The 23,439-nt window shown below is 37.3% G+C and overlaps 1 protein-coding gene across 1 annotated transcript in view; it reads left to right on the plus strand.

Moving 5' to 3' along the window:
* MUSK (muscle associated receptor tyrosine kinase) overlaps positions 1–23,439 on the plus strand; it is a 111,475-nt gene that overhangs the window by 76,474 nt on the left and 11,562 nt on the right. The window contains exons 10-13 of the mRNA XM_023510558.1: positions 1,065–1,071; positions 9,540–9,803; positions 19,558–19,733; positions 20,412–20,435. Of these exons, the coding sequence (XP_023366326.1) occupies positions 1,065–1,071; positions 9,540–9,803; positions 19,558–19,733; positions 20,412–20,435 (471 nt within the window). The remainder of the gene's footprint in view (positions 1–1,064; positions 1,072–9,539; positions 9,804–19,557; positions 19,734–20,411; positions 20,436–23,439) is intronic.

The following is a 23,439-nucleotide window of genomic DNA, read 5'->3' on the forward strand; positions in this document are numbered from 1 at the left end:
ACCCAGGGGGACAACTTGAGGCTCTGTCTCAAAAAAAAAAAAAAAAAAGAACTTATTTTTGTATTGCTTACCTTATCACATATTGTGAATGATGAGATTACTACGTATCATGATACCTGTCTTTCTATTTTATTTAATTTTGATCACTTGCAGGGCTCTGTAGCCAATTTGTCAATAAATTATCTCTTTACATATTTGTATTTCTGTTAAAAATATTTTGTAGAATGACATATATTTCATTACAAATCAATCTTTTGATTATTATTGCCTCCTGCTGCTTTCATTTTTCCCTAGGGGCCTGTGAGCTATGCACATATGTGCATATAGGTGTGTCCACATGTATGCATCAATCAAATTAGTACGACTTTGAGCACATTTCTGTTTAGGAAGGTATTAGTATTTTAATAGTTATGATAAAGTGAGAAAAATGAATCCCTCTTCTGATCACCACTCCGTGGTGGTTATTTATCAAGATAACTACCATATTTTTCTGTATCTAATGTGCAGGCTCTGTACAAAATGAAAATGCAGGACCCTTTATTCAAAATACTAAGGATTTTAAGACAGACAGCTGAGCATTAAACTAAGCATGGGGCCCTTCTGAGTGCAGGGCCTTATGTTACTACACAGGTTACACACCCACAAAGCCAGCTGGGCATATGAGACCTATGAGAATAACAGTTGTCCACCCTCTCCCAAGCCTTCTTCCCTCCACTCCTCCCCCTTTTAGCCTCACCAACTTGCCTTTTTAGTTAAAAGTCCCTAGGTGGTTAATGGGAGGAAATTCTGAGCTGAGAGGCTGCCTTGGCCAATGGGCCCCGTGGTTAACTCCGTTTGTAAAGAACACACTCCCTGGAGACACTCAGGTCAGTATTCTCTTAATCTCTGAATCTGCCTGTGAATTCAGTATCTGGCCTCCTAGCTGAAGCAGAGAACTTTTCAGAAACTTTAAGTTCAGTGGTATCAAAACTATCTCTTCCAAATGATAAGATGAAAATATACTAATTTTCTTTTCTTTTCCCCTTTAATTTGCTTTCCTGTGGGAACTTCCTTTCCTGTTAAAGAATGGAGGTAAGAAACGGTTACTATACCAATGTTTTGTTATGTGTTTTTAATTTGACATGCCATTTATTGAGTGTCTACTATGCACTGTGCACTGTAACCAATTAGAAAGTCTCTGATTTCTAACCCTTTTAGTACTCTTACAAAATGATGAGGACAAAGATGAAGACAGGTAACGGCTACTGAATACTTAACTATGTTTTGGGCACTGTGCCAGGAGCTTTACAGGCATTAAATTTATCCTCAAGACATCCCTGTGAAATAGGTACCATTATTATCTCTATTTTATAGAAAAGAAACTAAGAGAGTTACTTTGAACTGGAGAGTTCAAGTGGCTCATATAGCTAGGGAATGATGGGGCTGGAAGTGGAACCTAGAACTGACTCCCAAGCTCTCCCTCATAGCTCTATCCTGTAGATAAGCAAGTGTCACCTTGCAGGATAACACTTTGCAATACACAGAGTTTTATTTGTGGTATTTATTAAAATTGACTTTCATGAAAACTCTGTGAGGTGTAATCACTATTTCTATCTCATCTCGCAAATGATGAAAATGGGATTCAAAATGATTAATAAAAGTACTAATTACTTATAGTACAATAAAGTTGACTTTGTAATACAAAAATACATTTGTAACAATGACAATCACAGCTGCATTTTGTGGTTCATTCATGAGGCCCACTTTTCTCACTTTAACATCCCAGTGACTTTAAGGGACAAGAACTGTTATTATCCCACTTTTTTAATATGAGAAATTTGACATACAAGGGGTTGCCCAGACTACGTAGCTAACAAACTGTAAAGCTTCAATCTGAGCACCTGTAGACAGACTCAAGAACTCAGGTTTGTAACTACTGCCCCTAAACTGCCCCTAACCACCTGACCCAGGTAGTCCGGTAACTGAGGAGGACTTAAAACCCCAACCATTGATTTAAATTCTGGGGAATGAAATGATTCATTGCATAACAAAATTTGTTTTCTTCTCTGAATCTTGATACAAGATTTTTAAAATCTTGATACAAGCTTTGATACATTAGGTTACTTGAAAGATTGTTATTGATTTATGTGGCTAACAGAACGTGGACTCTTAAGGATTCTTCAGCAAAGGCAGATATCTACTGAGGAATGTAGATGAGGTAACAATTAAATTAAAATACAGGTCATCAACAAAGACCGATATCTTTCATTCCCACTCAGTACACCTGCCCTCCCTATGCATTTTTAAATCAACCACTCTATCTCTGGCACTATATTGGAAAGTCGAGAAACAAAAATTGTACATATTCCCTTCTCCCAAGGAATTTACATATTATTAGGGTACCTACATACACACACATAAAGATTAATTATAATACAACATAATAATGGAAGTCTGTGCAAAGTCCAAGAACGCAAAGGACAGAGATCACTCACAAGCAAGTAAACTCAAAGAAGTTTAAACTCATAAGTAGTTAAATACATTCTAATTACAAAGCAATTCCATATTATTTTTCATTTATGATAAATAAGTGCTCTCACACTCTACTGGTAGAAAGAAAATGGCCATAACCATTCCATAGAGCATTTGGCAATTTTTATTATGCTAATAATTATGTAAATGATTATATTTTAATATAACTGAATTAAATAAGTCATAATTTAATACATCTGAATGAATCCATTTTTAGTAATCTATCCTAAGGAAATGATCAGAGTTATAAGCAACATTATTCAAAACAAAACAGCCTTAGTAATAGATGTTAGTAATTCATATGAGCAATGTAAATAGTCTACCAAAAAGAGAAATTGATGTGATTAAATGCCATGTTTTTGAAAAATAATTAATGCCATAGACAAATGTTTATAATATCATGCTAGGTAAAAATATAAGATAGAAAAATACATTTATAGCACCGACTTAAGCCATGGATCAAAAACATTTGTACCCTCTTAATGTTTTGAAATTTAAATACATATAATGCTGAATACATTTATGTGTATACTGATTATAAGTGATGTATATAAAACATAAAATTTTTATGTATTTGGCTAATTTTCAAATTATTTTGAGTTTAAAGTTTTCTTGTTTATTAAAACTTTAAAATAAAGTTTTCTTTATTTTATACACTACATAGGTAGTAATTTTAACCAGAAGGAACACAAGAGGTTTTTTAGGGAAGGTCATGTCTTTCTTGTTGAAGACACTGGGTTTAGCATTTTTTAAAAATGACCCTTGATCTGTATCTTAGAGCTGAGGCTGGCAACTTTTTTCAGTTTAGGGCCAGATATTAAATATATTTATCTTGTGGGCCGTATTGTTCCTATCGCAAAGGCTCAAGTGCCATTCTAGAGCCAAAGCAACCCTACATGAGGTGTAAACAGGTGAATATCAAGCTCTTTAAATAAAACTTGACTTATGGAATTGAAATGTGAACTCCACATAATCTGCACTTGTCATTAATTCTTCTTTTGATTTTTTTTCTAACATTGAAAAATGTAGATACCATTCTTAGCACACAGGCTGTGTATATAAACAGACAGAAGGATACGAAACTTCAATGAGCAGGAATAAGTTCAAGAGGCCTATTGTATAACATGTTGACTACAGCTCATAATGATGCATTACATTCTCAAAAATGACTGAGAGTAGATTTAAAGTGTTTGCACCACAAAAAAATATGTAAGATAATGTATATGTGTATTAGGTCAATTTAGTCATTCCATAATATACACATATTTCAAAACATCCCCTACCTGCTAAAACATATACACTTTGTCACTAAAAAAGGCACTTTTAAGAAATACCATATGGATATATGTATGTTGCTCTGAAAGACAGTGAAAATCATGATATACATTGTATGAAAATTTAAACTACTTTTAAGTAAATGCATAATTAACCACGTTCCGATGTTTTGATATAGTATAAAACCCCTTAGTTCATTTGTGTATAGAAATACTGGTTTAAGAATTCTTGTTGACAATTTTTGGAGTTCATGGCTCAGGAAAGTAAAGTTAATCTAAATTAATAAAAATGTCATTTAATAAAAAATTAACCCCCCACCACCAAAAAAACAAGCAGCAGGCCAAATTGATCTTGTGGGATGTATTTTCTGACCCTTGCCACGGAGAATGAATTATACACAAGGACATAGTTGTGAAAGATAAAAACATTCCCAGTTTGCTTTGGAGTTGAAAGTGCGGTAGCACCTCAGTCATCCCCTTTGGTGGGAGATTTTGGGGGTAGAGAAGGAAGGCACTTTGCTATATAAGGGAGAAGATTAATCTATACCAGGGGTTCAGCTATCAAATGTGCCCCTACTAGGAAGGGAGGGAGGGAAATAAGGTGTGGAGTTTCCACTAGAGTACTGGGGTTGTCATAACACAAGCGTTCCATGGCTGGTCATCTGGTGTGCCTTGAACAAAGTATCATGTGTTCAGAGGAATTAGTCTCCTCCATAGAAGCTGAGAGATAACATTTTAAAATGTTCTACTGAATGTGATTCAGACATGTTAAAGTAGAGAGAAATCGTAGAGAGAAGTGGAGTGAAAATCCTTTAATTATTCCATTTGACCATACCGAGTTGTCTATTATAAAAGAAGTTGAGGGGCATTAGCATCACATATCTGTTGTTGCCTCTAAATAAAGGAACTTTACACAAAGGGAGGTCAGTGAGGTTTAGATAGTCAGGAGGCAGGAGAGGGACTGGCTCCACGTGTGATATACACTAGCATTTTTAGGAGATAGTCTGACAGTTTGTTCCAAAACAACCAGCATTCTGTGACCAGATCCCTGTGACCTCTGCCCCACTGTTGAAATGAGCAACAGACAGAACCAGCTGCTTCCAGCGTTGCCCAATCCACAGTCCCAAGAACTGCAGACAAAGAAACACAACTTGGGCTGGACATGGAGATGTCTCACACTTGCAAAAAACCCCGAAGGGACCAATGGAAATTGGCATTCATCTCATTCCTCAGTTCTCACCATGAGCTCTTATTTCAAAAGTTTGTAAGTGATAAAGGTTTGGGGGTATGAGGGAAAATAAGGCCCAATTTGTCTCCACGTCTTGCATTTAAAATTTGATTGCTGTGTACAATTTGAGATTATGAATTTCTCTCAATGAGGAGAGTAAAAGGAAAAGGCAGTGGCTGAAACACTGAAACTGTGACTAGGAAGTTCACAGAGAAACAGATACAGATGGTATATAGATAGATGCAGACATACGGCCCTATGTATCCCTTGTGGATCTAATTCAAGCAGAGGTATGCTACCAAAGCCAAGTAATTAATGTTCCCAAGAACATGACAGAGATGTAGAAAATTCGTAATAATCATGCACTTTGCGTTTGTGTGGTCTTTCCCAGCATGTAAAGGATTTTCACAGGCCAGTGGTTGCCAAGCTCTTAGAAAGGAAAACCAAAATGAAAAATAAGATCTTCCAATTTCTATTCAAAAACCTATTCTTTTATCTTTTCTTTTTTCTTTTGCATTATATAGGTAGTACTCAAAAGTTAAAAAAAAATACTATTTTGGGGTGGTGCCTGTGGCTCAAAAGGGTAGGGCACCGGCCCCATGTGCCAGAGGTGGCGGGTTCAAACCCAACCCCAGCCAAATAAAACCCTGTTTTTTGTTAAATTTCAGAATATAACAGGGGCACAGACATTTTGGCTACATGAATTGGTTTTGGACAGTTTGAGCCAGAGCTGTAAGTGTGCCCAGAAGTAATAGAGAACCCACAGAATGGGATAAAATATTCCCATGCTATCTTCTGATAAAGGGCTAATAACCAGAACCTATAAAGAACTCAATTAGCAAGGAAAATAATCAAACAACCCATTAAAAAATGGACAAAAGACTGAACAGAAGCTCTTCGAAAGAAGATAGACTAATGTCCAATAAAGATATGAAAAAATGTTCAGCGTCTCTAGTCTCTAATCATCAGGGAAATGCAAATCAAAACCACAATGAGGGGAAGTGCCTGTGGCTCAAGGAATAGGGTGCTGGCCCCATATACTGGAGGTGGTGGGTTCAAAGCTGGCCTGGCCAAAAAACAAAAACAAAACCCACAATGAGATATCACCTAATCACTTAACTCCAGCGGGAATAGCTTTTGTCAAAAGTCCCAAAACAACAGATGTTGGCATGGATACAGAGAGAAAGGAACACTTACAGGGATGTCCAACCTTTTCTCTTCTCTGCCACAAATTGGAAGAATAAGAGTTGCCTTGGGCCAACTCTTTTATGTAAGCGCTAATGAAAGCTATGAGCACACACAAAAAGGAGAGGTCATGCCTACTTCTCACAATCCCACAGCACAGATAAGTGGAACAGTCCTCAGGTAATCAGCATGTGGCCTGCAGGCGATGGGTTGGGCATCCACCTTCAACCCTGTTGATGGTACAACCTCTATGGAAATAGTATGGAGATTCTTCAAAGAACTGAAAGTATCACCTACTCTTTGATCTAGAGATTCCCACTATGGGGTATCTACTCTAAGGGGCAAACACGCCATTTTATCTAAAAGACACTTTCACTCGAATGTTTATTGCAGCACAGTTCACAATTGCGAAGATGTGGAATCAACTCAAGCCCCATCATTTCATGAGGAGACTCAAAGTCAATACTATTAAGCCACACTGAGGTTGTTCTAAAGATTTTTTAGGGCTTTTATTCAAAGAAGCGTCAGAAATCCAGGCAGAAGAATGGATTGTAAATAATCCTATGTCTGAAACTATTCCCCCACCCCCACCCCCAGCCTTTTTTTTGGAGGGTGGAGGTGAAGGTCTGGCTCTGTCACCTAGTCTGGAGTGCAGAGACATGACCATAGCTCACCAGTCTCAAACCCCTGGGCTCAAGTGATGCTCCTGCTTCAACCTCTCAAATAGCTAGGACTATGTTTTCCTGTGTGTGTTTGTGTGTGTTGTTTTTGTTTTTTTAGAGACAGTGTCTCTATTGTTACCCAGGTTGGTCTCAAACTCCTAGGCTCAAGCGATTCTCCCTCTTCAGCCTCCAAAGTGTTGGGATTATAAGAGTGAAACACTTTGACCAGCCTTTAAAGCTATTTTCATTGATTTTTCTCTTGTATACTTTTACTTTCTAATTTTTTTAACGTGTTTTGCTTATATTATTAAGGGAAACATTATGATATGTTTTCATAAATAATATTCATGGAAAAAAATGAAGAATGGCATCGTTCAATAGTTAATACATGACAGTGGAAACTGGAGAAATAATTTTCAGTTCAGAGACATGGGGGGAAATATTTAACTTTTACACGATCCAGTTTTTCCTAAGTGTACAAGTTCTTATCAAGCTCTCTTTATGCTGAGATATTATATCAACATGTGAGATCAGTTGACGAAAACAGTTTGAGCTATTTTGGGTTACTTCGTTATTATTCAGTTTCTTAAAGCACAGTGCACAGTGGGAAGGGAGTGATCCTTTTCTCCCCAACATAAGGGTCACAACCCACATCCATATAACAAAGACAGGTTAACAAGAGAAAAGCACAAAGAAATCTATTTGATCAATAGCTTCAAATGACCCAGGAGCCTTCAGAATGAAAACTCAGAGATGCAGAGAGAACACATTTATGCTTAGATTCAGTGAAGTATGGAGAAATATGATTAGATAAAAATGGGTGCGATCTGATCTAATAGACAGAGTAAGGACAGTCAGCAAGGCCTGTCCAGCTTCTTCCTGGCCTCTCTGAGGAGCATTCCTTCCTCCAGAGTATGGAAGGCCCCTTCTGGAATGAGGCTCTTAAGTTCTTTATAGCCAGCTGTTACACAGAAACAGGGTCAGAGTCATATTTTTAGGTTTTATGGCTGGCTTTAGGGAAAAGAAGTTCTGGTTTCTATGATCAGTTTTGGGGAAGGGATTCCAGTTTCTATGGCTAGTCTCCGGGAAGAAGAGGGGTTGAGATCTGTGGGCAGGGGAGGGTCAGGGAGCCTTTGTTTCTGAAGCTGCATCTTAGGTCTTCACTTTGGGGTTTCATTTTCTGAGCCCTAAAAACAGCATCCTTCTTTCTAACTTTTATAGCGTCACCACAGGTTGGGTTCCCTACAAGGCTGAGGTGTCTTCTCACCTTCAGTTCGCACAAGTTTTCCTCAAGTTTTGTGCTTTCTTATTATTTTAAAAATTCATAATGAACAAAGTGACACTGTAAAGATCACAGTGGTTAGTTGAAAGTGACTATGAATCAAAGGAAGATTCCGTGTCACAAAACACTATTTTGAAGTACAGCTATGTTTTTTAAATGTTCATGGTTTTCCCTAAAATATTATCTCTCATTCTAATGGATTTGCTTTAAAGATCAGCCAATGGTGATTTGTAATTAAAGTATCAATTTTTTAAGATTCAGAAGGGGTCTCTAAATTTCCCACAAACTGCAGTTTTCCTTGCATACCTTCCTTTCTATAGAAAGATTAATGAAATGCTAAATTCCAACCACTGCGCAAATATGAAAAAGGAACATAACTTAAGAGTTTTCTGTCATTGGTAACAAAATAAGCCTGATGGTAGACCTCAGAATATGTTGAGACCCTCACAGGGCCTACACATAAGAAGTGCTCAATAAATGCTGTCAGGTGAGTACATGAGCTGTTATAATTCCCAGCATTGCATCAAGGGGACGAGTGGATATATAAAAGAATACTAGTAGCATTTCCCATGCTTCTAATTGTCTCCAGGTGTTATAGCAGATAAGCTTTTAATCTTATTTCTGTGCTAGGATAATAGAATTTACAGGCTTCCCTGACACATATTACCCATTAACAGACAATAATCTGGATTCAGAATAATGACTTATATCACTTCACAGAGGAGGGTAATTGAGCAAAGAGTGACCAGTTGACTTTCCCCAAGACCTACCATGGGGAGATAGCAAAGCTGAAGATGCTACGTAGCCCCCAGAAGCCATCCCTCACGCTTCTTCTCCCTACGGGACTTTTTCTTTAATGGAATTCTCAGAAGATGTAGGAGTTAAGAGACTCTAAGTATGGAAGGCATTGCAAAGATGTGTGTGTGCACCACACAATCTAGGTATCTAACTATCATAACACATAAACGAACTGTGTCCCTAAAACTGCAAGCTTTTCTGATCACAGTGATTATTAAAGGCTCCGTTATTTGCTAACCATCGTGATGAATAGGTCTTTCAGATGCATCTCTGAAAAAAAAGCATCAGCTCATTTGCAAGAAGCAGGTCAAGTGGCTTAATTAGGAGTAGTCAGGGTCTATTTGTAATGTAAATAAGGAAAACCCACAAATTTTCCACCTCCATGGTCACATTTGGTCTTCATAGTAACCCTCTGAAGGAGTTGGATGTGATATAATTGCAGCTGGAAATGAAGACGGTATTCACATAGAGTATCTCAATGCATTTGCTAGTATAATTTTCTCCTAGTTCTGTGATGCAGATGTGGAAATTTTTTAAAATGCAGAATGAATGCCAAGAAATAGCATGTGATGGGCGACGTTGTTTGTTGCTTCTTTCAGGAAACCACAGAAAGATAACAAAGGCTACTGTGCCCAGTACAGAGGGGAGGTGTGTCATGCAGTCCTGGCCAGAGATGCTCTTGTTTTTTTCAACACCTCCTACGTGGACCCTGAGGAGGCCCAAGAGCTACTGGTGCACACTGCCTGGAATGAGCTGAGCGCGGTGAGCCCGCTCTGCCGGCCGGCTGCTGAGGCTCTGCTGTGCAGACACATCTTCCAGGAGTGCAACCCCGGGGCAGCACCTACCCCTACCCCCCTGTGCAGGTAAAATTTCAAAAATAAGGAAATGGGAAAATTCCATTGTTGTGCCTGCCAACAGGAAAAGCTTTCAAAAGACGAAGTTGTCATGTGCCGTAGTAAAGGAAAGAGCTGATTTTCATCCAAATACGAGGTCTCAGGCACAATTTCTACATGTACGTCACTAATGGTAACTTACAAGAGCTCAGACCTTCCAGAAAATGTCATACACAGTCTAATACTCTATGACTCTTGTTACTGTTCACATTGTTTTATTCACCAATCTCCCCACTTTCTATCCCATGAAAAGAGAAGTCCTCAAAGAACACAGATCTCATTGGTAAGCCAGGGAAGAGAAAATAAAGACTACGCTTCAAATGTTCCAGCATTATTTGTCAATCAGTGAGATCACGGTGAGGATTTAGGATATTATTTTAAAGTCAGTACGCTGCATCTTATATTCTGAGTTCCGACACTCTTACCTTATTTGGGTATGTCGCCTCCCGGTGCCGCAGGAAAGAACCAGGCATGACACGGATGGAAGTGCTAGCTTGCAAGAGGTGGGCTAAGCAGAGGTACAGAAGAGCCCGAGACCCGCTGCAAGGGCTAGTTATTAAGGTGATAGACAGGTGTGGGGAGTTAAAGTCATGCTATACGAGGGCTGGCTGCATAAGGATTACCACGTGCTTTTCCCCACGTGAAGAAGCACCAAGCAGCAATATTTAACACCTGCTTCCTAACAAGTGCCCAATCCTATCTCATTCCGGAGCCCTGAGTTACTTGGGGGCTTGCCCCTAAGTCACAACACATCTCTAGGCTTGCCAGGAGACTGTCCTGTTCTCAGTGTTTCCTTTTAATGTGATGAGAATCAGTAACTGTCCTTGCAAGCATGGTGTCCGTTCCTCTGCAGGGTGGGTGGAGGAGTAGGTTATAAAGAGATATTTCTTTAACCACCCCCTCCTCATTAAACACTCAGTGGTGGGATCTCACCTAATGTGCAGAATGTGGGGGTGGTCAGCACGCCCCCTGAGTGAGGGGCTCAACTACAACGTCAACTTTACCTTGGAAGTGAGAACAATATAACCTAAAAATGTGTGCCCTCATATTAATGTGAAATAAAAATATAACATAAACAATATGAGAACAGGAAAAAAGTAAAAGTTAGTTGAGAAACAAAGAAAAAGAAATTCATCAATGCACGTTCATAGAATTAGCTTTGTCTTTACTTCTTTTGTAGAAAGGATGGAAATTAGTCTGGCTCTGGAGCCAAGTAGGACAAAGCTCAAAGACTGTTACCTCTGCTCTCTAGATTTATGTGATCTTGGCTAGGCTTCAGTTCACAGGAAAGTTGAGAGGATTAAAGGATAAATTGTACCCTGGAATATATTAAAAACCGGATAGATGTTACTCTTCCTAAATTTTCTTCTGAAAATTTGAAAGCTACCAACGCAGCACATTTCTACTTCTCTTTTGATAAAACCAGAAAGTATTTTAAATGATTTTAGGGAACTTTCTATTTAGCACAAAAGGACTCCAGCAAGGTCATTAAAATAGTGGGCTCTGTTTCTCAACTTCCTGGGAAGTGTGAGGGTCTGGAGGCCCTGTAAGGGTAATATAATTTGTTTCTCCACCTAAGAAGATCATATTATGATCAGGCAAGATATCTAAAAGTCTCTAGAGACTTCAGCATTGAAGGAATAGGAAGGAAAAAGACAAGGAGGGAAAAACGAAAACTCTTGCCAAAAAGAGAATGGGAAGAGTGGCTGGGAGGAAGTAAATGTCTTCGTAGGCGTTAGGAAATACTGAGCAGTATTTGAACTGCACCTGTAGTCACTTGCAAAATTTAGAGCTCTGTTGATTGTTGCTTCTTTAGTGTGGGATTTCAGTTTCTTGAGCTTCTTTATAGGAGTCTCCAAAATTGTTTATTTGAGGTATTGCTCAACAATGAAAATCCTTTAACTAGAAAGTGTCACAAATATAATAAGTAGAAAAGGCAACCAGCAAAGGAAAAGAATGTGACAATAGATTCTATCGGTCCTGCCCTTAGCACTGCTAAGACCCATATCATTTGTGGTGGCCACTGAAGAGTTACCAAACGTAGACAGTGACACTCGGGAGTATCAGCTCAACATGATGGACAGTTGTTTTGAGAGGCATAATAATTAGGTTAGAAATGTTTCCCTTTTTTGTGACAGTCATTATGTTTTCCTAATTATAAAACCTACAAAACTCCATTGTATAAAAAATGGAATACACAAAGGAAAATCATAAAGAGTAAAATAAAAATCTTAAGCATGCACAAGAATTGGGGGTCTTTTTGGAATGTTCTGCTTACAGCCTGTACTAATTTTTCCACTAGCTTGCTCCATTCTTTTCTAATGATGCTGTAAGACTGCAATCACAGAATTATTTGTTCAGCTTTGTAAATCATTTCACCTGATGCAAAAGGAAACTTCGATTTTGTTTTGGTCTCTATTTTGTAATTATGGACATTTTCATAACTGTATACAAAGTAGAGATCATGGTACAATGAATGCCCATGTGCTCATCACCCAGTGTCAATAATTATCAACTCAGGGTCGATCTCATCTCACCCCCACTCACCCAGCCCACTCCAGTGCCATCCCCAGATTGAATATTTTGGAGCAAATCATGACATATTTCATATTATTTCATCTACAAACATTTTGGTACGTGTCTCTATAGGAGGAAGAACTCTAGGTTGATTTTTGAGGTATGATTTGTTCATTTAATTTAATTTTTGTCAGCAAATCCCTCAGTCTCTTTGTTTTGGGTTCTGTCTTTATCATTTAAAAAGTGGGCCCTAATCTTGTTACAAAGTTTTTCTTATCATTTGTTCGGGGAAAGTTAACTCTTCTATGGAGTTAGCCAGTTGTTCCACGGTCAGATGAAATTTTTCATCTTTTCTCTTTTGATTTAAATTAATGCATCCAAAAAGTTTTGTTAATGAGTAAAATTTAGGTTAAGTGACCAACCATCTTCATGTGTCTGAGATTGAGGAGTTTCTCTGGACAGAGGAATTAGGCTAAAACTGGGATGGTTGGTTATTACTGAGAGATGTGTTTACTTTTATTTCTTTTTTTTTGTTTGTTTGTTTGTTCTGCAGGGTTTTTTTGGGTTTTTTTTTTTTTTTAAGCCAGGGCTGGGTTTGAACCTGCCACCTCTGGCATATGAGCCTTTGAGCCATAAGCACTGCCCTACTTATATTTCTTTAGATCTGTGTTTCTGTACTTTAAGTTCTATTTCATTAATAGTATGTCAATTTTTGCAGTCCTAACATTTGAATTTAATTACCATGTCTTTATAATTAATTTAAAAATTTTGTACTATAAATTTCATGGGTTTTATTTTTTTAATTGCTTACTTTTTATGTGTTTTTTTTATTAAGTCCTAAACACATAGATCATGTATGCAATGATGCCTTTATGGGGTACAATGTGCTGATTTTATATACAATTAGGAATGCTTACATCAAACTAGTTAATAATAGCCATTTATTTTTAAATATGAAATATAGAAAGATTTTTGCCAATGTATAAATTCCATTTGGAATTGAGTTAGAATGATATTAAGTGTACAGAAGTAATTTAGGGAGAATTACTATGTTTACATCATTGAATCTTCTCATTTGGGAGAATGGTATGTCATTTCTTTTATTCACATCTTATTTAATGCCTGCTAATAAAGTTTGGTAAGACTTCTTCCATATAAATGTTTCTTTTTTCATTAAGTTTTTTACTAGCTGTGTTTTGGGGTCATTGTTCTAGCACTGCAAATTACAAGATGGCTGTGTCACACACTAAGCCAGAATGTCTACAAGACATAGTAATTCAGTCACTTGCGTTGTTCCTTATTTTCATAAACATTGTTATTAATTACCTTAGAGTTTTTTAAATTTTAGACTTGAGCTAAGTAATTTTTTGGATTATCCTAATCAGATTTCTTAAAATGCCATATTTTTTAATTACAGTATTTAGTTGATAGGCATATAATATATATACAATAAACTGCACCCCCTTTTAAGCATATAGTTCAGGGTTTTGACAAAGGCATGGAGTTGCGTAAACACTACTCTAATCAAGATATAGAACCTATGTTCATTTCTAATCAATCCCCTATTATCCCCTATTATCATCTGCTGTTCTGATATCTCTGACTGTAAATTAGTTTCACTTGTTCCTTAAACTCATATTCTCAAATTGCATAATATGTACTGTTGCGTGTCCCATCTTTTGTCCAACATAATGTTTTGGTAGTCGTCCGTGTGGCTGCATGGAAGTGGTTCCTTCCTTCTTTATTGCTCCTTTTGCTTATTCGGATGGTTGGAGTCCAAGGAGGGTCAGTGAGGGAACAGGAGGGGGCAAGCTCCTCCTGCCACAGCCTGTGAATTTTAATGCAATTCATTTGAACAACTGTAGTATCAAAAGGAATATATTGTGGAAATGTCAGACAATATTTCTCACTCACTAACAACACCACAAAATCAGATGCCAGCTTTAAGGCCAAGGGAAGCCCCAAAGACTATATTCCTGTAATTCTTAGTTTATTCTAATTTTGCTTTATATTACACCTCCTACCTACTGAGAGGAATCAAATCTCATATATTATAATTCATTAATCTTTATGGATAAGTAGGATAATTTTTCCATTTTATTTGTTAATAAGTTATTACTAGTATAAAATAAAGCCATCGTATTTTATTATATGTCACATACATGAACACCGACACACACACACACACATATATATATATATATATGCATCAACTACTTCGTAAAATTCTATTAGATTTTTGGTTGATAATCTTGTGGTTCCTCTGCCAGAAATAATACAGTCTATATAAATAATGATGGACCCCTTTCTTACAGAATCTCCTTTTGCTTAATTAAAATCAGGAACTTTTTGCCACAGTTAAAATTCAATTTTATATGCTAGCATAAAATACATTTATTAAATAACTTTCCAACATTTATGTTCCATATCAGTTTGCATGCATGAGTCACAGATGTTCCTTTTAAGACTAAACATATAGGCCAGGCCCTGTGGCTCATGCCTATAATCCTAGCACTCTGGGAGGCTGAGGCAGGTGGATTGCTTGAGCTAAGGAGTTCGAGACCAGCCTGAGCAAGAGTGAGACCTCGTCTCTACTAAAACTAGAAAAACTAGCCAGGCATAGTCTCACACGCCTGTAGTTCCCCCTACTCAGAGGCTGAAGCAAGAGGATGCTCAAGCCCAAGAGTTTGCGGTTGCTGTGAGCTCTAATGCCATACCGCTCTATCCAGGTGAGACTCGGTCTCAATAAAAACCAAAACAAAACAAATGAATTTCCTTTTCATTGAGATTTCAAATGCATTAAAATAGCATAGTTAATTATCTCCTAAATTTGTAAGTCACTTGTAGTATACTTCAAAATTTTTTCCTAATTTCAATTGTTATTAAGTATTTTCATTGGAAAATTATTTCTTTTTAAAATATTTATAAAGAAATCTCTATAGTCAAATACTTTATTTCCATTAAGATTAGAAAATATCTAATATTTTCTCATTTTTACATTTTATGAAGGTTTTCTTTTCTCTGCTATATAATTAATAAATCACAAAAATAATTTAGACATTAAAAAAGGCTTAGTCTCTTCCATTAAGATACAAATTCATATATATTAAATAAATATCAGTACCACCAGTAATTAAAATGTCTAGTCCTTCTGCTCTTGAGTTTTATCTATTTAGTTCAATAGTGATGCATTAAAACTTTTCACAATAATCGTTTTTCTAAAGAACCTTCTTTGCAATTCTGACAACCTCTGCTTTTTGCATCAATAAAAATTGAACTAAAATTGGACTTATTATTAATACTTGAAAAGTTTGATCTTCAGGTTTTTGTTATATCTTTCATAAGTTTGTTTGACTTTATTTTTCAGAATGGTTCAGAAGCCTTCAACCATTTTGCATTCTACCTCCAGTTATGAGTTCTGGATTTTTAAAAGCATACTATTGTTTATGCTTTTCTAATTACAGTCATTTGATAATGTGTGCCTCTTTTCATGAATGACAAGAGATATTTATTCAACAAATATTTACTGATCTCCCGCTGAGCTCTAAGCACTACAGTAGGCAGTTGGGATACAATGATGAATGTAATCAATAAATAACTTGTATATAACCTTACCAGGTGTTACATGTCATGCCCAAAGAAAGAAATGAGTACCAGGATTAGGAGGAAAAGGAATGTCACGAGTAGGAAAGCTGTAATTTTAGAAACAGAGAGTTCTGGTAGGCCTAATTAAGTTAAGATAATTGTAGCACAATCCTAGACCTTGTTCTTTGAAACTTCACATAGAATTATAAATCAGAGTAGTGCTATTCACTTATATTTTATGCTTAAAATAATTATAATTATTAATTATATTGAGCATATTCATATACTCAATTTCAGGAATATTATTTTTAGCTTTTACATTTGATTCTGTAATCATATATAAACAGATACTTGGAGGAGGAGAAACTTAGTCATCCTGGGTGCTCACTTTCATTCATTTCATAGAAAATCTTTCTTTTTCCTAAATTCTCAATTTTGATTCATCTCTTTTTCATTCTTATTTGTTCATCTCCCATTCAGCTGGAGTAGGTATTTTTTAGATTACATATCAAATTGTTTTTTTCTGTAATCTTACAAGTGTGTTTTTGACTGGTATTTAAGTCTTGTGTTACTTTCAGTTTTTTTCAAATACTGTCCATTCTCACCAATTATTTTTTGGCCGTCTGTAATGAAGAAGAGGCAGAAAAGTAATCCCGACTTTTGTTCCTTTGTCAGAACCCATTTTCCGTCTGCCAGATGGTAGAAAGATTATTTCTTCAATCCTTTAGATTCAAAATATTTGTAAAACTTATTTGGGGATAGATTTATAAAAAAAAAAAAATAGATAAGATGATTTAAACATTATGTCCTTTAGACGTTATGTCCTTGATTGTTTTCTTAGAATATATCTTTGAAAAAAAAATTAAAAACAAAAACTTCAAAGTAATAAGTTGAAATAAAAAAAAAGAATATATCTTTGATTGTTTTCTATTTTGTATGTGTTCTGGATTTTTTTAGAGAAACAGAATTATTTGTGCTTTGGATTTCTTACTTGGCTCCTGCCTATCACATTATTTTCATCCGTTGGCCCTTTTATTACTGAATCAAATTAGGATCTGCTGACCTGCTGCAGCAAACCCCAAAACTGAAACTAAGAGTTGCAGTGGGAGAAAGAGGGATTTTATTGTATGGTGCCATGCAAGGAGAATGAAGAAATTAGAAAAGCTCCTAACGCTTAACACTTACACCCCTTGATGACTTAACATGCCAAGGTTTTTAAAAGCAGGGGTACAGCTGAGCAGTGGTTCACACCTGTAATCCTAGCACTCTGGGAGGATGAGGTGGTCAGATGTCCTGAGCTCAGGAGTTTGAGACCAGCCTGAGCAAGAGCAAGACCCCCATCTTTAAAAAGAGCAGGGCATTATGGTGGGCACCTGTAGTCCCAGCTACTTGGGAGGCAGAGGCAAGAGGATCTCTTGAGCCCAGGAGTTGGAGGTTGCTGTGAGCTATTACTCCATAGTACTATACTCTGCTTAGAGTGACAAAGTGAGACTCTGTCTCAAAAATACATAAATGAATAAATAAATAAATGCAGGAGTACATTTCAGACAGGTAAAATTGTAAATCAATACATGGAGGGTATACATTGGCCTGGCCCAAAAGGCAGGATATCCTGAAATGGATCATAGGTGAATTTAGGAATTCTTGGATTAGTGGAAAGGAATATTAAGATAAGTGTGACTATCTCCAGGCCCCTCAGGGAGAAGCTTAGAACAAATAATGGTATCAGTGTTCAGTTCCTTAGTTCCCCCTTATTTGCACTTTCCTTCTGGTAGGAGTTTCTGCAGAGCAACTCAAGAACATATGTTAAGATGCCATGTTTTAGTTTCCACAAAGACCAGAAACACTTTGTGAGTCCGGCTTGCTTAGAGTGCCGTTGTTATTTCTGTTCACTTTTCAAGAGTAGCTGGGCACCCAGATCTTGCCCTGAAGAGACTCAAAATTTTCCTTTATTTCCATGCTTGGAGGGCCTACCAGGCCCATAAGAGGGGTCCCTGCTCCACCTCCCTTTCTTAGTGCATTCAGTTAAGTCCTTTCTTTCTGCATTTAGTTGAACATTGAGTTCAAATTGAACATCTATTTCTCATAGTCTATCGTTTTTTCATTTTCAATGAAAATTTTAAGTCCTTTAGAGTTGGCTTCACTGCCATGTGTTTTCTATCTCTAGTTACTGCTATGTTCAAATTAACCTACTTTTCAGTCTATATTTTTACTTCATCCTGATTTTTTTTTCCTTGCGAAAAACTCTACTATGGAGGGCATGCTTTAATGCATGACAATGAAATTAAGCAAACCTCAAACCATTCTTTAACGTGATCTTCCATTTATATTTAAAAATGATTTTTCAGAGTATTTGCTTCTACATAATATGGAGGACAGATTTTTTTTCGTATGTCCTTTATTGGTTTTCGCCCAGTTCAGCTGAATGCCAAAACCTGTGCTTGTGTAATGTGAGGGTAGGACCAAGACAAGAAACACTCAAGATCTCCGCCTTCTTGGAAGCTCAAAAACCCCACTATGCCCCCGTCTCTTGCAAACATACCAAGAATTCGAAATCTCATTGTTATCCTCCAGACCCCATTGCATCCAGTCACATTCACAAGCACAACTTTTCATTCTACACATGCCCAATTAGCCTGTGTGAGCAAGTTGGGAAAGAAGGCACGGAAGCATGAATATTTTTAAAAGACACCATCGTGGCATATACCGTGTGTACATATACCTGCACAGACATAAGCACAGACACAATTTCCTCCTCTCTGAATTCTTCAGATAACTGAATGAAAGACGCCTGCTATTATCTTCAACTTAATTATCTTTTTGATTTAATTAAATTATCATTAATTTTCTCCCATTGTTAATCCCTGAATTTGGAAGTAAGCAAGTATCTTCTATGCAATCTGTCCTATTTTCTATCAGGTTTAAATAAATATTAGTCTATAAAATTCCAGCTAGTCTTTCTTCAGCCTCCTTACTCTTAACACAACATATGGAGAGACACAGAGCTTCCTATTTATACAGACGGGACAGTGACTTTCTCAGAAGCACACACAGCAATGGGCCGAGACTTTTGTATTTTTCCAGAGTAAGGGCTGGGTAAGGACCCACCTGCTCTCCTATAAACTGCCGGGAGGGGATTCTGCTCTGTTTCAGAGGACAGAGCATGCAGACAGACCGTGTTCCTCAAGCACTGTCCCTTAGCCTCAAGATTATAGAAACATTCCCTAAGCTGGAAGCAGATCGACAATGATCCATGACTGACTGCTAATATGTGTGTGTGTTTTAAACCTCTGTGTATTTTATTTCTATACCTGTGTAGTTATTTTAAAATGAAGTTGAGAGAAGACATATCAGGGATTCCTGATCTAATACCTTTGAAATTTTAAAGTTCCTTTCCCCAACAGCATTAATTATGTTTAAAAAGCAAACCGAGATGACAGGATAATATATGTCATACAGTCTCACTTCATTTGCAGTAAAACGGTCCTTTCAAAAATGCTTTTGCAAGAATAGACAATGTGCTACGATGATGTTTTTAAAATACAGGACTTAACATTTTTCCACAAATGTGTCTTGAACATGCCATAATTCATCAAGTTTTGTTCTCCATACAACATTCTAGAGAGTACTGCTTGGCAGTAAAGGAGCTGTTCTGTGCAAAAGAATGGCGGGCTATGGAAGAAAAGACCCATCGAGGACTCTACAGACCTGGGATGCATCTCCTGTCCCTGCCAGAATGCAGCAAGCTTCCCAGCATGCACTGGGACCCCCGGGCCTGTAGCAGACTGCCATATTTAGGTAACAAAGAACTCTCCCAAGACTTTGGGGATTAAGAGAAATTTGCTATTTTGAAGAAACTAAGGTGTGAACTTAAATTTCCTAATTTTCCAGGCATATCTAATTTTTTTTTTAGCTCTGCTTTCCTTAGCTACCTAATAGCAGAATCCTAATGCTATTTTCCTAATTGCACAGGTTAGTGGAAGGATTTCTTTCATTTGTTCTAAAATATCACAGAGGAAAGAGCAATATTAACTGCTGCCTGAGATCTGACTTTCGTTTGTAGGGCATCTCCTGAGAGCTTGCAACATTTTCTGGAATGTGCAAAAAAATAGCTAAGCAACACCTCATATTTTGTCAGAAGAGTGGATTAAAAGGATAAAGTCCTCTTTCTTCGCTAATGAAGCAGAGTTTTAAGCATGCCAATATAAGCCACATGTTTGAAAACGCTGATCTCACAAAACAAAACTGAATGGCTGCATGTTGCTTTCATGAACTTTGTTTGTAAGGAACTGTGTCCTTACCCCTAACAGCTGGTTTCATTTGAAAGCCCCAATTCTCTGACATTCGAATGCAAAGAATGTTTTCCAGTTGTATATTAAAAGGCTGAAAGAGAACTTGCATTTCTTAGCTCTCTCACAGAATCTACAAGATATCTGAATGCTCACTTTAAACACGTTTTTATCCTTTCCCCCTCAGATTACAAAAAAGAAAACCTAACAAGTAAGTAATTTTGTTTGTGCCCTTGAACTCTTCCATGTCTGTAATTAGATTCATGCGTGTGTATTGACATTCGTGCTTCCTGATGTCCAGAACAGAATGTACAGCCCCCTCAAAGGCTTCTCCCCAAACTCACCCCAGGTGCAGTTGGAGAGACATCAGATCTCAGTCCGCAGCCCCTAATTAGGCCACGGAGAACGGCCTATTTAGGGAATGACACAAACACTACCTCCCACCTCCAGGTTGTGAGACTATTTTATCCCTCGCATGTCTATAAGCCTAATTTAAAACGCCATCTTCCCGACTTTGTATTCTGTAATTATTTATAGAGGAAATCAAACATTTATTTCTTCATTGAGCCCATGCATGATCTTCACTGGTGACACAGATCCTTCTTCTGGAAGATAGGTGTTTTTCATTAAGACAGTTGTCAGCATGAAGTTTAGAGGGTCAAAACAAATGGTTTTCAAGGGTAATCATACAATTCTCTAGGAAAGAATTTCAGATGACTGCTTGAAAGGGGCTGCCTAGAATCTGTCTCAGATGGGGCTCTCACCTATCAGAAGGCAGAAATACTCAGAATCGAATTAGGAAAGTTTTTCATGTAAATTAACTTCCTCTGGTTGGTGTGTTCTAAGGCCTAAGTCACATTTATTTCCTGTCTTACGTATTCCAGGCTTAATCCCCTCTGCACCTGGCGAGCTGCCAGGACTTGACTTTACCAGCTTACTTAAACGACTAAGATTTAAAGTATTGAAGAATGCGACCGGTCCCAGTTGAAACACTCAGTTATTAAACAAGAGCAGGATGGAAACTCTAAAAATCTATTATTCAGGTAGCCGGTCAGTTGTGATTACTAAATACAAGGAATTAAGAAAAAAAAGCTTTTCAACTCTTTGTTAGATAAGCAGCCAACGTTTACTTTGATTGGACTTTGACTTGATAACTGTGGTCCATGTTCTCCTTCAGCTGCTTCCTCACTCATCCATTCAAGCATCCCTTGTGGGTTTACTGCATGGGAGGTGCTGATTCCCTCTTAAATGCGACAGAGACAAGGCACCAGAACGGCCCTTTTACACTGATGAGAAGGGAATTTTGAGCCGCACAAACTGGCTACAATAAGCAACCTCCTAGTCTTTAAAAAAACACAGTTTTATGATATTTTTCATACATGTAAGAGAATGAGTTCCAGATGTCAGAAAGTGACCATTCCATCCGAACCTGGGGCAGGAAATGTCTGAAAGAGCCCCTGAGTAAAATGCCATTATGATTAAAGAAATCGGCTGTATCTCTTCGGGTAGGTCGCTACTTGAGAAAGAAGGCGTCCTTATTAAGCAGTGTCCCACAGTCTACAGAAATGTATAAAGTCCTCAAATATTTCTCGAAAAGTATCCTGATTTCTGAGTAAATGCTAAAGGAGATGATCAGTTCACTTTGGGAGGTAACAAATTTTCTTTTATTTATTTTTATTTTTAGTTTTTTTGCAGTTTTTGGCTGGGGCTGGGTTTGAACTTGCCACCTCCAGCATATGGGGCCGGTGCCCTACTCCTTTGAGCGACAGGCGCCACCCTCTTTTAATTGTTTATTCCTTATTTTCTTCTTTCTTGAACACAGGGTCTAGAATTTCACTTGTTTTTATATTTTATGACTTCTTTTGCTGCAGTGAAATATCTTTGTGAGTGTGTAAGGCCTTCCTACCCTAGGCGTTATTTGTCTGCTAAGCAGGTTCCCACTATCCCTCTCCTCCGTGAGACCCCACACCTCCACGACAGAAACACTCAGAAGTGAGTCTGTCTTCTATTTCAAAGCTTCTGTGGGGGAAAAAAAATAATCTGACTTAATTATTAGAATGGTGATTTGCTTTTCTCTTTCATTCTTTTTTTCCTTCTGTCTTTACATCTCTTTGGAGAATGAACCAGTACCTGCCCTAATCCAGAAAACCGATTCGTCTGTTCTAAGTATTCTCTCTTACTACGCCCAATAGCCCATGAAATTAGGTAGTATGAATATCCTTCATCAATTCCAGCCAACTCGACAACAATAGATTAAGCAATTTGCCCAACTTGCCCCCAAACATGCCCATCAGACCTATCTGATTCTGACTCTGTCTGTAGGTTTCTTAACTGTTATACCCAATGCCTCTCTGTTAACACCATTTTTTTTATTTTCAAGACCTCAAATGTCATATTTGAGGCCTTTCACAATGGTTGTGAAACTGATTCATGTTTTGAATGGACACCACTATCTTTTAATATTCTCTTAGAATTGATTATTCTCAAGAAGGTCTAGTTGACAAAAATGTTACTATCCACAATTTTAAATCACTCAAAATGATGATTTTGACTTTTTGTCCACATTTAGATGAATATATGTTTTGTCTCCAAAACTCATTTTTCCAAAATTATCAGCTATCATTTTATCCACAAATGAGCTTATGATGTGTGTGTGAGTGTGCATATGTGTGCATGTATAACTTGTGAATTATTTAACCAGTTGAAAGACTGGTTGTGTAATTTCTGTGGTGATTCTAATTGAAAATTCAAGTTGGAAATGATTGTAACGGATATTTAATCCAAATTTCTTCGCAATGAGAGTCTTTTCCAGAGCATCTCTGATAAAGACATTCATTCCTTTTTCCCTCTTGAATTCGTTCCTTTCTTTCATTGTAGAATACATTAATTATTAGGACAATTTAGCTTTGTAGAACTAATTCTGTTCTCTATAATTTTCAACAACTGATCTTTTCTCTGCATCATTGCTCCATCTTCTGTAGGACAGCCCTTAATATGTTTGGAGACAGGTGCCCCATCTCCCTGTAGTCTTCTCTTCTTCTTTTTCACATTAAATATCTCCAATTTTTTTTTGCAGCCTGATTCCCAAAATCCTTACCTCCATGTTGGCTCTTCACTGGCTGCATGTGAGCTTGAGGAATGTCCAAAATTGGACACAGTGCACAGAACATGATGTGATAAGAATTACAACACAGCCATTGTTTTCTTTTTTTTTT

Source organism: Otolemur garnettii, unplaced genomic scaffold (assembly GCF_000181295.1).
Source record: "Otolemur garnettii isolate 467f Iridium unplaced genomic scaffold, OtoGar3 scaffold00014, whole genome shotgun sequence".
In the NCBI taxonomy this organism is placed as follows: Eukaryota; Metazoa; Chordata; class Mammalia; order Primates; family Galagidae; genus Otolemur; species Otolemur garnettii.